The sequence below is a fragment of the Trichomycterus rosablanca genome, chromosome 12 (genome assembly GCF_030014385.1).
Source record: "Trichomycterus rosablanca isolate fTriRos1 chromosome 12, fTriRos1.hap1, whole genome shotgun sequence".
NCBI classification, from domain to species: Eukaryota; Metazoa; Chordata; class Actinopteri; order Siluriformes; family Trichomycteridae; genus Trichomycterus; species Trichomycterus rosablanca.
In genome coordinates, this window is record NC_085999.1 from 7860816 (window position 1) to 7879229 (window position 18414).

At 38.1% G+C, this 18414-nt stretch overlaps 1 protein-coding gene across 1 annotated transcript in view; it reads right to left on the reverse strand.

Moving 5' to 3' along the window:
• osbpl6 (oxysterol binding protein-like 6) overlaps nt 1–18135 on the reverse strand; it is a 44854-nt gene extending 26719 nt beyond the window's left edge. Inside the window, exons 1-2 of the mRNA XM_063005559.1 lie at nt 17974–18135; nt 3661–3902 (exon numbers count right to left, since the gene is read on the reverse strand). Of these exons, the coding sequence (XP_062861629.1) occupies nt 3661–3801 (141 nt within the window). The 5' untranslated portion in view covers nt 3802–3902; nt 17974–18135. The remainder of the gene's footprint in view (nt 1–3660; nt 3903–17973) is intronic.
• Nucleotides 18136–18414: the final 279 nt, after the last annotated feature.

Consider the following 18414-nt stretch of genomic DNA (forward strand, 5'->3'; position numbering starts at 1 on the left):
TCCATTGTATTTATGCATTTTCTCCCATTTTCTCCCAATTTAGTGTGGTCAATTTCTCTTCCGCTGCTGAGGAATTCCCGATTGCAGTCGAGGTGGGTATATTGCTGCTCACGCCTCCTCCCACCCATGCACAGCCCTTAGCAGAACCCTTTTTCACCTATGCACTCTGCACAGGCGCCTCTCTATCTGCCAATCAGGGTCATCTCGCCCTAGCAGAAATGTGTCTGCTGCAGGCACTGCTAGATGGCAACCAGCCGACCAGTGGCAACACCGAGTTTCAAACTGAGGAGTTCAGAATCTCTGTGCTGGTGTGCCAGCGGAATATCCTTTTATATGCTGTTTTTTTTTTTATTATTATTATTTTTTATGCATTTTCTCCCCATTTTACTCCCGATTTTACTGCACTCAATTTTGTCTTCCGCTGCTGAGAGATACCAGACTGCATCCAATGAGAGCACGTCGCTGCACACGCCTCTTCCGACACGTGTACAGCCCTCCTCTGCTCGCCCCTGCATTCTGCATAGGCGTCTCTTCTGCCAATCAGGGTCCTTACACAGCGTATAAAGACCCACCCACCCACACATAGTCCGGCCCCCACCCTACAGATATGGTAGCCAATTAGTATCTGCTGCAGGCACTGCCAATTATGCCCGCCAGATGGTGCCCAGCCGACCGGTGGCAACACCCAGTTTCAAACCGAGGAGTTCAGAAACTCGGTGCTGGTGTGCTAGTGGAATATTCCGCTGCGCCACCTGGGTGCTTATATGCTATTTTAGATTCAGATATTACTGATGTATTATAGACAAATCTGCAAATAAATGAAACCTTTATGCCCAGGAACATACCACAAAAAGTTTAATTCTTTCTCAGCAAGTCATCAAAGCAATCAAAGCATTCCTCTGTCACACAAATTGGTCTGAATGAGGGTTACATTACCACACTGCACAGCACATGTGCACAACTTTTTATCTTGCAGCTTTTTTAACACATTCATGTGAGGTCAGAGGATGTGGGACAGTCTTAAGTTGCCTAAGTGCAGCAGAATGTGGACATACAAAAGATATGAGCCAACATAAATATGGATGGCAATATGGAATGGGAGATGAGATGTTTAAATTTCACTAATGCAAAACATCATGCCACCTGGTGACTCAGGAGTTGAAACAGGACACAGGTTTGTATGGTATTATGGGTCATACGAAGGGTATACAAAGGTTACTTTTTTGCATAATACTACCACCATCATGCATGACAGTATGTAGATTGTTGGGTCAGAATGCTGCCTCACCCTTTCTTCTTCAAGCAAACATTTAGTCACAGTGGTGAAAGAAATAATTTGTTTTTTCATCTGATTAAAAAAAACATCTGCAGAAGGATTTTTCTTCATGTCATTAACAACAAACTCTACAAGCTTTAAGGTGACATTACTAAAACAGGTGCATCTTTCTAGCATGGCAGCCTCTAAGCAAATGCACTGTAAAGCTTGTATGACTGAACAGCGACAACCATGTTCCAGCAGGTAATTCAAGGCAAACCTGTTCCTTATGGTTGCTGAATTACATCTGACCACCTAGCAAATGTCCTTTTAGTGTTAGGTGACACTCTGGATTCTCCTTCCCACCTTGGAAAAAAAGATTACTGTTCTATTATCTACTTTATATCTCAAGACAGTGCTTTTTACAAATGATCTCAGGATCTGACATTGTGTAGAAATGACTCCAAGACACATACCTAAATTTTAAGATTCATTAACAATTCTATACTGAGATTTCTACTCTTTCCACTTTACTAATGCTTGTGTAATGGCTTTGTATATTGGGTTAATTTGAACTAGCCATATTAATACAGGTTTTCTTATGCCGTTCAGGAGTCACGTACATATTCTAATTATTTTATTAATTATTAAAATCTAAGCCATTATTTTAGGTTATACACACATATATGAACAGTTGTACTAGATATGTAGTTCATCTAAATATAACAACAATTATAGCTATATTTATACATATATGGTTTATAATCGTCATTGCTTTCCTATTAATAATACTAGTAATTATCATTATTAGCCACACACTGTATAACCTTCTGCCATCTGAGAAAAGATACACGACTGTTATTATTATTTATCATTTGCACCTGCACTTTACACAACTGTTTTACATATATATGTATAGTCATAGTTATTTAGTAACGTCCTTATATAGTTATAGTTACAGTTGTATAGTTATCTATTTACACAACTTTTATTATTTATTATTGTTATTATAATACATACCCAACTAATCTTTTATTATTATTACTGTTATTATAATAATATACACCTAACTAATCACATTTTATTCATATGCTTATTAATATTATTGCTATTATGTATATAGTACTATGTACATAGATATAATTCCATATATGTAAATAGCTCTAGTTATAATTACATATTGATATTACTCCTAGATATGTAACTTTACTGATATTCTCTGTTTTCTTGCACAATGCTACTATTTGCCCTTCTGGTAGATGCTAACTGCATTTCGTTGCCGTGTACCTACCTACCTACCTACCTACCTACCTACCTACCTACCTACCTACCTATCTATCTATCTATCTATCTATCTATCTATCTATCTATCTATCTATCTATCAGTGGCGATTTCTCTAAGACTGCAAGGGAAGCTCAGCTTCCCCTAAAATGTCAAAAATTAAATGGTCAAATATGTACAGTTGTGTTAACATTTCATTCACTACAAATGCATTAGAACACGTTCATCTCGAAGAAGAGTTCGTTCAGAATCAGCTACTTATCACAAATCGACTGACTCGATTTTGTTAACTCCCGTAGGGTTAATGCATTTGCTGCAGAAGCTGAGCGTCTCTTCACTTCAATGGGACTGCATGGAAAAGTTTTTTTCATTGCTTCGAAACTCGCCGGTCATTGGATAAATGCCACGATTTTGTCCCGCCCCTGGACGCTGAGCGTCTCTGGGGGTGAATGGAGCTGTGGGCGGGTCTGGACGCGGAGCTTCTGCAAGATGATTGGAGGATCAGTCGAAAGGCTGAATCCCGTTTTGATTGACAGCTATTTTGAGATCTACACATCACTTATTCACTGGGAGCTTCTGTCCCATTGCAGATTATGCAAATGAAGTCGAAAGACAAACTGCAACCCATTTCTTGGTATTTGCTTGGTGAAATTACTTGACCATTTCCATTGTTCATTGTGTAAATAAAACACACTCATAGTATTTGTTTCAGGACACTGGTCAAGTCCCTGGAAAAGACGCCTACTTGGTACAATAGGGTCACAGGCCATTTTCTTGAAAAGGAACGGAGGGCAGAATTTATGTATAAATAAATTGACAAATTTTATGAGGTAAGCCGACAATGAGCTTCCCCTCTTTGAAAGACCAGCAGCCGCCACTGCTATCTATCTATTTATTATTAATTATTATTATTATTATCACACTAATAATGAAATATCACAATGACAAATGTCTTCATCCTAGACATCTGAGACAAAATTTCTAAACACAGCATTTCACACCAAAAGTGTCTGGTGTTACAGAAAGCACAGACTGCTATTACGTAAAAGGAATGCATGAACTGTAGTTTAAAACTATATTAACATCTATTTTTTAAAGCCCATTTCTTCCAGCTGTATCTTACCTGTCTGCTGTCTCTCTGGGAGGATGAGGAGGAGGAGGCACTCTTGTGGGTGGGGGTGGCGCTCTTATGAACTGGCGTAGCACTCCTCTCTTCCATACTGGCAGCACGGCCCTGATGACCTCGCAAATGGTGGTGCGACATAATAAAGGCAGCTCGCTTTCCCTTTCCTCACGTTCTGCATTCACCACTGGTGTGCAGCATGACCAGAGAAAGCTGGTTCAATACAACTTAGAGTCTCTCACCTGAAGTGGAGAAAGAAACAGAATATTACAACACTATCTTATTAAAAAAGAAAGACACTGTGTTGGATGTTTACAAAGTTTTGTTAGTAAAATACAGTCAGAATTTGGCTATGACTAAAATAACAAATATATAAAACCACAATAGGATGTAGGACATGTCAGGTGTATAGAGTTAGCTTAATAAATATAAAGCAAATATAGCACTAGATAAAGTCAGGTTTAGCTCAATTCAAACCTTTAGTTATTTTATAAGCCACTTCAAAGAACATGTGCACTTATATTAAAGTGCAAAATATTAAATAAATTGTAGTCTTGTTTAAAAGTCTAAAACATCTTACTTGCCTGGGTTATTTTAAAATAGATAGTTTTTTTTAATGCATTTCCCCCCAATCTAGTCGTATCCAATTCCCCAATCATATTTTACCTCCTTTACTGCTGCAGACAACTCCTGACCAAGAAGAGCCATGACTATCACACACCTCCTCCGACACATGTGCAGTAGCCAATCACTTCTTTTTACCTGCACAAGGCAGGTTTATATGGGGATCCGTGTTGCACACAGAGAGTCACAAACTGAACTCCATTATTCCCCGTCTCTGTGCAAGAGCCATCGATCAGCCAGCAAAGCAGCAGTTAAGGAATCCCCTCCGCCACCCCCACCCTCAAATGAGCCATTGTCAGTGACCATTGTCAGTATGGAAGAGTATGGCCCGGACTGCCAGTAGCATGGTTAGTTATTTTAGAGGGAAAGATGACATACATTAAAAGTACAGTTTACCTCTAAAATATTTTTATATTAACGTTATATATTTCAAATGTAGTAAAACATTATATGAATAGCATAACTATTAAAATAAAAAATAAAGCTAGAAGTGAGTACACAGGTGTGTGAGTGATGCCTGGTGCCCACTGAACCACCTGAACCCTGACTCTTATAATACAACTGAAACACAAACCAGTCGGATCTCTTAGTCCCCTATCTGCATAAGCAACTGCTCTGCAATAAGGGAGTTTTCAAATCCCACCCACACACACATACCCACACACACACCAAGCTCCTTCACTCAATGTTGAATGTAATAACCACAGTGATTGCCCAGGAAATCCCTTTATTTGATTATTCTAATACAAAAGATAAACGGAACATAATCAGATCACTGCTGCTCAGGTAGTCTCAGTGGAAATGTTACAGATGGCAACGATAACTTTTAGCTCATGCTCACAAATGCATTTGTTTTGTTGGATGCCGGCAGTTGCTGTCAAAGCTTAAAATGAACAGCCGGAACAGGGAATGTGTGTGCAATGTGTGAGAAAACACAAATTATTGACTGAAAGCAGTGCACTCTTGTTGTGTAATTGCAATAATGAAGGAGAGTGTGGGCGAGAGAGTGTACAGCGTATTGCACTCTTCATCTATATTAATATTGATTATTCGTTAATTAGTGAGCAAGATCTGGTCGGCTTAAAGAGAAACAGTCACACTGGCTATTTTTAATACTAGAACAGGCTGTGTAGTATCCGAGCTTTAGGAAAATACCAGATAAAACCAATGACATTATTGTATCCGTTCAGCCATCAAGACTGTTATTGGTGAAAGGTGCAAAAGCCAACAAAACCCACCAATTTTCACATTTTTTAACACAACATAAAAACTGTTTGTTTAAAACGATGCAAGTCTGATAAATAAAGGGCCAAAGAAGAACTGTAAAATCTTGAAACTTGAATCTATCTATCTGTCTATATATCTATCTATCTATCTATCTATCTATCTGTCTGTCTGTCTGTCTATCTATCTGTATATCTATCTATCTATCTATCTATCTATCTATCTATCTATCTATCTATCTATCTATCTATCTATCTATCTATCATCTATCTATCTATCTATCTATCTATCCATATATCTATTTATCCATATATCTATTTATCTATCTGTCTGTCTATCTAACTATCTGTATATCAATCTGTCTGTCTATATATCTGTATATCAAACTGTCTATCTATCTATCTATCTATCTATCTATCTATCTATCTATCTATCTATCTATCTATCTATCCATATATCTATTTATCTATCTGTCTGTCTATCTAACTATCTGTATATCAATCTGTCTGTCTGTCTGTCTATATATCTATCTGCCTATCTGTCTATCTATCTATAAAGAAAGAAAGAAAAGATGTTTAATGTTCTCACTGACCAGCTTAGTTGTATTAAAAAATTTAGACTTTTATGCAACACATTCCAAAAAATTGAGACAGAGGCATGTTTAACACTGCGTTTACATCATCCTTCCTATCAATAATTTTTTTTAACAGTTTGGAAAGTGAAAATGCCTAAGTCTTTCAGAACTGGGGTTTGTACATTTATTGGAACAGCTTACAGAAATGGTATGACTTGCTCATGTAAGAAGAGAAGGTAATGGCACACTTGGCTCATCCCAATTTGCAAGATCAAGAGCAATTTAGTAATAAATCATGATGAAATACTGTTGTGTAAGCTTTAAAGGCTGGAAAATATATCTGCAGCAAATTCTGCTATCATTGTCAGAGAATATTTGCCAGTATGTGTATGTATTGTTTCAGTTTTACATGAGTTTCTGCTATGTCTTTGTTCCTAATGTACTGGTCTCAGATGGTTTTCAGAGTTTTGAGGATTGTGTGTTTGGGTATGGGACACTGTCACAGCTACAATCATACTGCTGAGAATGTCAAGTGGCTAACTAAATGAATTGAGCTGCAGTCAGTATATATAAGTTCTTCCTGACAACATTAGTGCAGTTATAATAAGCAGAGTTCTACCATTATACTGGAGCATGATGCAAAATATCCACGTCACTTATGTTTTGAGAAAAACTAAAAATTAAAACACACATTACACACAGATACAAATGTCTCTCAATGGGAATTAGCTGTTGGAACAAAAAAAAAGAAAGGAAATTTGAGATTCAAACTTAAGAGCTCAAGATCTCAGTTGTGATACATTAGTGAACTGCTTGACCTGAGTGGTCCAATACATCATTTTTAATCAAAATATTTAAACCACTCACTCTAAATATAAACAAACACGTCCACAGTTGTGACTCACAGTGGATTCCGATTAGAAGTAGGGATGCACCGATCCGATATTAAGATCGGATATCGGTCCCGATATTACCAAAACGAGATAGATCGGGTATCGGATAATTAGGCCGATCCATGGGGCCGATACGCTGCCTCAGTAGAGAGGATTCTAATAAGTCAATATTATTCGAACGCGCTACTTAGACACGGGTTTCGCGTTTAGCATCTTGCCATTAAAACCAATGAATTGAGGTAGCACAGCACGCTAACGTCAATATAACATCTCCCTTCATGTACCGATAACGCTTACATTTCCTGACAAGTTCGAACTTGCAAATAAAAACACTCGGTACAAGTTTATACAGGTTAAAAATCAGTAATATTTTATTTACGTTTGATATAACTCCATTCGTTTCTCCGCTCTGTCAGCCATGTTTATTTTTCTGTGAGAGAAGAGCACCCGACCCGCAATGAATGCTGGGATTGCCTTGATCACCAAGGCAGCGTCGGACGCTCACTCGTTCTTGAGCCAAAATAACATTGAAATATTAAGATGCCTCAGAAGTGAGGAATTTAAGGCATCTAGGATTTCTAACAGTCTCCTTATCGTTAGCGCGCACAGGATGACGTAAAATGCTGTATATGTAGAGAGATCGCTAGCTTCTCCAACACACCCTTTATGTTGAATTGCACTAGATGTTTGCTTGTTTACAGTGTTTGATTACTGATTGTATTGTACCAAGGTATTCGTTTATTCTCAGGTTCTTCCGCTGCTAGATTTTATTTTGAATTACTGTTTACACTACATATTTAAAAAATAAGATTGATTACTGTTTGTGTAACTACTTCAGTTTCAGCTGATACATTTAATTTATTTTAAAATATTTTAAGAAGAAATATTTAAGAAAATATTTTAACTTTTTTATTTTGAATTTGAATGCTGTGCCAAGGTCCTGCACAATTGTTTATTATTTTATTGACAAATAAATAGCAGTTCAGTACATTTATATCTGTGTTAATTATATTTTGTTTTGCAAACTTAGTAATGTTTAAGTCAATCCTGATGCCTTAAGTCTTTCCCACATGATAAAGTATACGGTTTATTAATTCAACAATGGTATCGGATCGGTATCGGGTATCGACCGATATGCAAAGTATATGTATCGGATCGGTATCGGAACTGAAAAAGTTGGATCGGTGCATCCCTAATTAGAAGTAGGTGACCCAGGTAGGCAGGATGTGCACACCCCCGAGAAAGAGACAGTACCAATCAAATAGCAACTTTCCACTGAGGTACATTATTTTGGTCAAATGTATCCTGTTCCAAGTGTAGCTTCATAAAGGAGGATGTTGAAAATGTTATTTGTCTGTTTTTAACAGGCATACCAGGTTCAAAAATGCCTAAAACTTGTTTCATCTAAAGGTAGCTGAGTAATGTAATGATTGCAATAAAAAATATAATCTTTAGTTTTATTAAAACTGCTAACAGTCTTCATTTACATTATTTAATGTAGTGTGTCCTTACGCTCTATCAAACTCCTTTAAATTGAGAAGGTTCGAGGTTGGGGTTCATTTAGAAACTCAACAAAAAAGGTTGGTTGGAAGTTCATTTCACCACCTGGGAGCCATTACAAAAAAGAACCTTTATGACTACCTTTCCTGAGAGATTGGACAAATGTTTTAAAGCTGTCCAGTAAGGAAGCTGCTGTTGACGGGTGTAGCTAGTTTAGGGCTACCGCGATTGGTCGACCTAATCAATGACGTCCATGCATTGTTTTTAAAACTATGTTTGTAAATAATTCCTTTTATCTTCTACAAAGTCTCCATTCATATAACCATTAATTTCCTCAGCACTACTTGCTGCGTACTACGCGACAGCACTAGTGCAGCTGTAGCCTACTAACTATTTTATTTCTGCTATAAGTTTAAGCACTTTGCTTTGTGTACGGAATGCCATAAACACATGTTGCACTTTGTTTAATGTGGAGCACTTCATAAGTTAATAATATGGACATAAACCCTGTGTACATTTAGTTTTGTGCCATATTATTATGCCATACAGTTTGTTGCTAAAATAAAAAAAGCTTAAATGAGATTCTGAATGAAATTTTTGGAGGAAAATTAATCGTGTAGATTAATCGACTAATCGGTAAAATAGTCTATAGATTAATCAATAGAAAAATATTCTTTAGTGGCAGCCCTAAGCTGGTTAGGCAGCTTCTTTCGGAATTGTAATCACCTTCAGTTTCTCAACGTTCTGTTTACCACAAAGAGGATGCTAACAGTGTTCCTGTGTGCTCTTCTCTAATTTACTGGGTGTTGGCTCAGCACTGTGAGACATGGTGTGCTGGTTTAAATAATAGATACAGTATGTGTGTGCATGTGTGTGTGTGTATGAGTAGTTGGCCATAGCATTTGTCTTTTCAAGCATGCTTAGTGAGCTTGTTTCCTCTGGGTTTTCTCTGGGTAAGCCCTGCACAGATGTGTCCTGTTGTTGAGATGTGCGTCATCCTGAATCAGCAGGTTCCAATACAGCTACACAATTAACCTAATTGCACATTATTAGATCTAAGCGTTTAGCATAAGAAAGGACATACTTTATTCATTAGTGTTATCCGGTTACTTCTGGAATTAATAGCTAAGGTTTTCTGATCATCCTCAGACTATAGATGACAAGCACAAGTGACAAGGAGTTATGCAACACCAAAAAGTTATGGAAACATCAAAATCTGCAGTATGTCCAGTACCCTCGACAGGAGGGATTTAAGAACAGTACAGACAGTGTCACTGTAATTGAGCCAAGGACTATGTAATCAATACCAGTGTTTACCTTACAGATCACTACACACACAACACTACAGCAGACAGTATATATATATATATATAAGATGAGATGGAGGCTGAAGGGAGGGTTATGTTTCACCTGTCTAATTTTTGTTTTCAGGACACATTGAGATTAAGGCTCCCTTGGGTTTTAACGAGCTAGTGAAAGTGATCTGTAGGCAGATCCTTTTATTTCTAACATGAACATTAATTTAACTCTAAATATTAGAAGAATACCTGTATTAAAATGTAATTTTGCATGTTTTATGCCAGGAATGAATGCATGTTGACTGAAATGACTGAAACTACCTAAAAACAGGGAGGCATAGACAAATCAACAGTCCAAAAGAAGATAATGTGATAAAATAACTGCACAGTGACTCAGGAAGCTGAAATGTTTGAAATTCTTGGACAATGATTTTGGTACATTATGGTCTCATACACCGATCAGCCATAACATTAAAACCACCTCCTTGTTTCTACACTCACTGTCCATTTTATCAGCTCCACTGACCATGTATAAGCACTTTGTAGTTCTACAATTACTGACTGTAGTCCATCTGTTTCTCTGCATGCTATGTTAGCCCCCTTTCATGCATCTACAGAGTAGGTATTATTTGGGTGGTGGATAATTTTCAGCACTGCAGTGACAATGACATGGTGGTGTGTTAGTGTGTGTTGTGCTGGTATGTGGATAAGAGAGTGGAAAAGACACAGCAATGCTGACGGAGTTTTTAAACACCTCACTGTCACTGCTGGACTGAGAATAGACCGCCAACCAAAATATCCAGCCAACAGCGCCCTGTGACCACTGATGAAGGTCTAGAAGATGACCAACTCAAACAGCAGCAATAGATGAGTGATCGTCTCTGACTTTACATCTACAAGGTGGACCAACTAGGTAGGAGTGTCTAATAGAGCGGAAAGTGAGTGGACATGGTATTTAAAAACTCCAGCAGCGCTGCTGTGTCTGATCCACTCATACCAGCACAACACACACTAACACACCACCACCATGTCAGTGTCACTGCAGTGCTGAGAATCATCCACCACCTAAATAATACCTGCTCTGTGGTGGTCCTGTGGGGGTCCTGACCATTGAAGAACAGGGTGAAAGCAGGCTAAAAAAAGTATGTAGAGAAACAGATGGACTACAGTAATTATAGACAAAACAACCTACAAAATATGTTATTTGACTAAGGGCTGGCCAAACTTAGAGCTGTATAACAGAAGCTAAGTTTACTGCGAATAGTAAATCATGTATCCAGGCAACAAAAACACTGCACTATGCAAGCACATTAGAAAAGTCAACTTTCTAGTTAGATGACCTATGATATATTGATTTGTTTACTGTTAATGAAAAACTAAATGTGTTAAAAACACTGTTTCTAATATAATTAAAAATAACTAGGCAACAAAGATTGATAAAAGTCACATTTGAGTTGATGTGTTAAATGCAGAAAAAATGGGCGAGGATTTGAGCGAGTTTGACAAGGGCCAAATTGTAATGGCTAGACGACTGGGTAAGCATCTCCAAAACTGCAGCTCTTGTTGGGTGTTCCCGGTCTGCAGTGGTCAGTATCTATCAAAAGTGGTCCAAGCAAGGAACAGTAGTAAACCGGTAACAGGGTGATGTGTAGCCAGGGCTCACTGATGTACAAGAATTTTTTACAGGATTTAACTTTGGACACTAAAACGGCCACTCCAGGATATTCCAGGACTGATTCCTTAACCAGACCTTTGTTAATCTGGACATGTGACTGGGATCATTGTCTAGGAAAGTTTCAATTTTACCACTGAAGACATAACATTCCTCCTCAAAATGCCTTGGTATTTCTGTGACACTGTGATTCCAGTTACATGTTCAAGACTGCCAGTTCCCGACACAAAAAAAAAACATCACTGATCCACCTCCATGCTTGACAGTGGGGATCGTATCCATCATCCCGATATCATTATTGTGACGATTTAGCGAGTAAGCTTTTCCTTTTACTGGAACTGATGTCTATGTTAGGACAGAAGCAATAAACCTTTCCCATGACTCAGCACAATCCTTATTGCTCAGATCAAGGACTTCAGAGGAACAGGAAAAGCCTTTCCTATTCATTTTGACCCCTGTTAACAGAAAACACAGTTCCACATCTGCACATCTCAGGTCACCACTTACGCTTATGCGGTAAATGCAGCAAGATACATCAAAACAATTTGCACCCCTTTAGAGAAGCACACATTTACTGTTCAATCTTTAACTGTGAAATGTGACATTACTGATGTTTAATGATGTTTTGAAGAATACCTGAATGATAATTATGAATACAAATATATAAGCAAAACTCTCTAATTAAAGGCACATGTCTTCTTTCAGAGATACTTTGCTTCTCCAAATTCATTAGAAGAAAACATCAAAATAGTTAGTGGACCTAACCAAGCTTTTGAAGATTAATGCCCATCTTTTGAATGTTCCACCATCAAGCTGATATTGATGTAATTTACTGCATCATATACTTGTTAAAGGTCTTTTTTTTAAATACCAACTCTGTATGGTCGGCTGTAATCAAAGAAAACAACAAAAATAAGTCTGCTATCATTGACTACAAACTGTCCACAGGCAATCAAGCTGAACACGGTTATAGAAAGTAATCCCTGCTTCTGCTAGAGCTTCCGCTTGTACATTATGCAAAGCAATGATACAGCCTTCTAACTAGTAATAAAAATCAGAGTATGTCTGTGTTAATTCCTTACTATAGAAATGTGTGTTTTATACACTTACCAACCCATGGGAAAGAGGTGTAAAAAAGACATGATTAAAAAATATAACAGTGACTAAGTGCAATAAACAGTTTAATACATACAGCCAAATGAGTCAGACATTGTACTGTGAAACTAAACTAGCAATGACTGCTTACTTCTAAAACATTATTCAACCAGCATTGTTTAAATCCGGTATAATAATGATAAATGGAGTTATTTATATATATACAACAACCAACTGGGCTCCCAGACTTACAGGGAATACTCTAGATTTGCTAAAAACAGCTCAGTGCATTTACACATACACACACAAAGACAACTGACCTGGAAGAAAACACCAGTATTTTGTGTAAACTATTACTGGTGCGGATGACTCAGTTCACCTGCTGTGTGTTTTAATGTGATCGGTCAATCAGGATATGACAATGGTGACTGCAATACTATCACATCTACTGCATAATTAACAAAGACTGAGAGTCACACTGAGTGGCCGAGTTTAATTTGAACTGAGTGTAAATCTAGAACTGAGTATCATTCCTGCAACTAGTGTCCTGAAGGGACTGAATATTTTGTATAGACTATATTACATACCATTATTTATTATTTATTATGATTTTAACGTCATGTTTTACACACTGGTTACATTTATGACAGAAACTGTAGTTACTCGTTACACAACATTCATCAGTTTAAGTTTTTAATGTCAAACACAGCCATGGACAATTTTGTATCTCCAATTCACCTCACTTGCATGTCTTTGGAACATGCAAACTCCACACAGAAAGGACCCGGCCCTCTCCACCTGGGAATCGAACACAGGATCTTCTTGCTGTGAGGTGACAGTGCTACCCACTGAGCCACTGTGCTGCCCTCATTACATACCAATGTTAAAAAGTTGGAACAATAGGTAAAATGCAAATAAAAACAGAAAGTTGTGATTTCAAAAGCATATTAGAATCAAGTATCAACCCTGTTTTCATTCTTTGCATGTTTCAATGATTCTGCATCTGTATAAAGAAAATATTGCACATTTGTACATCTAGCCAACTAAACATCCACATCTTAACTAGCCTGGTCTTATTAACGTGTAACAACAGTTAGGGGCAGTTGTAGCCTAGAGGTTACGGTACAGAACTAGTAATCGAAAGGTCACTGGTTCAAGCCCCACCACTGCTAGTTTGCCACTGTTGGGCCCTTGAGCAAAGCCTTTAACCTTCAATTGCTTGGACAGTATACTGTCACAGTACTGTAAGTCACTATGGATAACAGCGTCTGCTAAATGCTGAAAATGTAAATGTAAAATGTAAACAACAGGATCAGTGGTGGACAACTTAAGCAGGTCTATCAAACCAACTGTGAGAAATATTCCATAGCACCTCTCCAAGTAAAAGTATATTTCCCCCTCTTTTCCTGACCTCTTTTACTTATAACTAAACCCAAACTATAAACTTTGTCTTACTAACCATAGAAAAACAGATCCTGGATCAGACACTTTTAAATGTATTTAACTCCAAAAACCTTAACAGGAGTTACAGTATAACAGGTTTTTAACTGTAACAGTACTGACCATATTTACTGTTATACCCTTCAGCTTTATTGATTTCTGTAACTATGCTATCATTCATATTAATGCCTGCAACACATTTCAAAATAAGGCAAATCAAGATTCTCTGACAAAACAAGCACACTGTTCAAAAATTAAATCAGCTGATACTGACATGACTGTCACCGCGTCACGACTGTCATCATAAAGGAATAATAACTCAGCTGTTCACATGTAGGCAAAAAATTCCAGTGGTTTAGGATTAATGTTTCTCAAAGCACAATTTAAAAATTTCACCATCTACAGTCTGACATTATTACAAGATTCAGAAAATCTGGAAATATTCTCTGGTCGCATAAACATTGAATGCCCATCACCCTTGATCCCTAAGACAGCACTGCAATCCAGCTTTGTTGCTTTTTTGGAACGTGTTGCAGCCACCAAATTTAAAATAAGTGTGTACATATACAGTGTATCACAAAAGTGAGTACACCCCTCACATTTCTGCAAATATTTCATTATATCTTTTCATGGGACAACACTATAGACATGAAACTTGGATATAACTTAGAGTAGTCAGTGTACAACTTGTATAGCAGTGTAGATTTACTGTCTTCTGAAAATAACTCAACACACAGCCATTAATGTCTAAATAGCTGGCAACATAAGTGAGTACACCCCACAGTGAACATGTCCAAATTGTGCCCAAATGTGTCGTTGTCCCTCCCTAGTGTCATGTGTCAAGGTCCCAGGTGTAAATGGGGAGCAGGGCTGTTAAATTTGGTGTTTTGGGTACAATTCTCTCATACTGGCCACTGGATATTCAACATGGCACCTCATGGCAAAGAACTCTCTGAGGATGTGAGAAATAGAATTGTTGCTCTCCACAAAGATGGCCTGGGCTATAAGAAGATTGCTAACACCCTGAAACTGAGCTACAGCATGGTGGCCAAGGTCATACAGCGGTTTTCCAGGACAGGTTCCACTCGGAACAGCCTTCGCCAGGGTCGACCAAAGAAGTTGAGTCCACGTGTTCGGCGTCATATCCAGAGGTTGGCTTTAAAAAATAGACACATGAGTGCTGCCAGCATTGCTGCAGAGGTTGAAGACGTGGGAGGTCAGCCTGTCAGTGCTCAGACCATACGCCACACACTGCATCAACTCGGTCTGCATGGTCGTCATCCCAGAAGGAAGCTGACGCACAAGAAAGCCCGCAAACAGTTTGCTGAAGACAAGCAGTCCAAGAACATGGATTACTGGAATGCCCTGTGGTCTGACGAGACCAAGATAAACTTGTTTGGCTCAGATGGTGTCCAGCATGTGTGGCGGCGCCCTGGTGAGAAGTACCAAGACAACTGTATCTTGCCTACAGTCAAGCATGGTGGTGGTAGCATCATGGTCTTGGGCTGCATGAGTGTTGCTGGCACTGGGGAGCTGCAGTTCATTGAGGGAAACATGAATTCCAACATGTACTGTGACATTCTGAAACAGAGCATGATCCCCTCCCTTCGAAAACTGGGCCTCATGGCAGTTTTCCAACAGGATAACGACCCCAAACACAACCTCCAAGATGACAACTGCCTTGCTGAGGAAGCTGAAGGTAAAGGTGATGGACTAAACCCAATTGAGCACCTGTGGCGCATCCTCAAGTGGAAGGTGGAGGAGTTCAAGGTGTCTAACATCCACCAGCTCCGTGATGTCATCATGGAGGAGTGGAAGAGGATTCCAGTAGCAACCTGTGCAGCTCTGGTGAATTCCATGCCCAGGAGGGTTAAGGCAGTGCTGGATAATAATGGTGGTCACACAAAATATTGACACTTTGGGCACAATTTGGACATGTTCACTGTGGGGTGTACTCACTTATGTTGCCAGCCATTTAGACATTAATGGCTGTGTGTTGAGTTATTTTCAGAAGACAGTAAATCTACACTGCTATACAAGTTGTACACTGACTACTCTAAGTTATATCCAAGTTTTATTTCTATAGTGTTGTCCCATGAAAAGATATAATAAAATATTTGCAGAAATGTGAGGGGTGTACTCACTTTTGTGATACACTGTACATGAAAAAAATTATTTCGTTGAAACATTAAATATATTTTCTTTGTACTGTTTGCAGTTGATTACAAATCAAAAAGAATTTGCAAAACCATGCTTTCTTTTTTATTAACATTTTGTTTGTAAGTTTGTCCCAACTTTTTCAAAATTTGGATTGTAGAAGTTTATCATATGTATGAGGGCTCGACCACAAAGGTTTGAATACCAATTTAATATTTGGCTTTTATTTGTTTCAGTATGTAAAGGCCAACATCTTTCACAAAATGAGTTTTCAGTAACCACATTATCATGGTCAGTGTTGCGGTGGATCAAAAGCAAATCCCTGGAACACTGGGTACCAATTCATTACTGCCACCAAATTTAAAATAAGTGTTTAAATATACATAAAGGAATAAAATGATTTAGTTGTAACAATAAATATATTTTCCCTGTATTGTTTGCAGTTGGTTGTAAATCAAAAACAATTGGCAAAACCATGCTCTTTTTTATTAACATTTCATCTCCTGTCCCAACTTTTTCGGAATTTGGATTGTAGAAGTTTATTATATGTATGAGGGCTCTGGCACAAAGGTTTGGATACCAATTCAATATTTGGCTCTTATTTGTTTCAGTATGTAAAGGCCAACATCTTATAGAAAATGAATTTTCAGTAACCACTTTATCACGGTCAGTGTTGCGGTGGATCTGGAGCGAATCCCTGGAACACTGGGTGTGAGTTCATTACTGCCACCAAATTTAAAATGTGTTTAAATATACAGTATATAAAAAAATAAAATGATTTAGTTGTAACAATAAATACATTGTCTTTGTTCTGTTTGCAGTTGATTACAAATCAAAAAGAATTCGCATTCTTTTTTAATAACATTTCAACTTCTGTCCCAACTTTTTTCAGAATTTTCGGAAGTTTATCATAAGTATGTGCCACAAAGTTTTGAATACCAATTGTATATTTGGCTCTTATTTGTTTCAGTGTGTAGAGGACAACCTCTTTTAGAAAATGAATTTTCATTAACCACGTTATTACGGTCAGTGTTGCGGTGGATGTGGAGCTAATCCCTGGAACAAGGGAGCCAGTTCATTTGTAGTCACTATTCATAATAAACAACACTGCACAACAATGATAACCTATAATTCAATACTATTTAGTCTAGAATCTATATTTAGCACACTGCAATGTCACCAGTCTACCTGACCTTGGGTTTAAGATGTGGGTCTGAGTGTTTAATAAAATGTTTACTATTAGGACCATAACTGTTATACATGTGGAAATCAATTTTAACATGTATATAAAAGTTTTACATGTTTTACATGTACCAAGCCTTTGCAAACTTAAATAGATTAAAATGTTTAGAAGTAAATAACACATAAAAAGGGGTGAACATTTAAAGTAAACGTACACTTGTACTGTTCTTTTGGAGCCTAAACTGACTAAGGCAGGGATTAGACGTGGCACAGATGGGCAGGTATCAGGACAGGGTCACCCATTAATGCCCTTATCATACAGTATGTTACCGGCCCAGTGGATAACCAAGCAACACCAAATAGTGCACATTCCTGATCAGTTTAATAGCTAGTAATAATGATAATGAGGTTAAGCAGTGTTTGTTTAGGTGTTAATCAATCTAACAAAAACAACAGTGTCATTTTTAGCATCCAGCCAGAGTCCCACTGATTAATGCCATTCAAAATTCATTCTATACAGCAAACATTACATAATGAGCAAAGACATACAGTAAAACTGGGTTATAATGTAAAAATGTTACTAAACAATGTAAAAAAATAAGAAGACAAAGTGACACACAAAGTAAAGCGTCTAAAGAACCTCAGCTCACTGACCGTTAACTGAATGGACCATCATCTTCTTGGCGCATAAACCCGATGCTGCCAGTTCCGGATGGTGGAACCACAACGGATTGTTTTCTGTCAACAGTTACCACCGTCTTCTCGTTTATCCCCTGTACGAGGCATCATTCATCTAATACTGGTGGATTGCTTCCAAATAACCTGGTCACATTCAGTACAGTGCTGTGTATGGATGAATTTACACGCAGTACATACGGATGCTCGGGACGCTCCTCCCTGCGGTAAGCACGATGACTTCACAAGCCGAGCTGCGTTCAAGAGCTGGACTGGACTCAGCTTCGTTTTCCACCCGTATTTCGAGTTTCGATTTCGGATCGCTAGGATTGGACGCTGCATCCACTAGCTCTTAACTGATTGGGCAGGTGTCCTATTTACAGGCGATCCTAGCGTAAAAGCCTCGTCTATATGACCAAT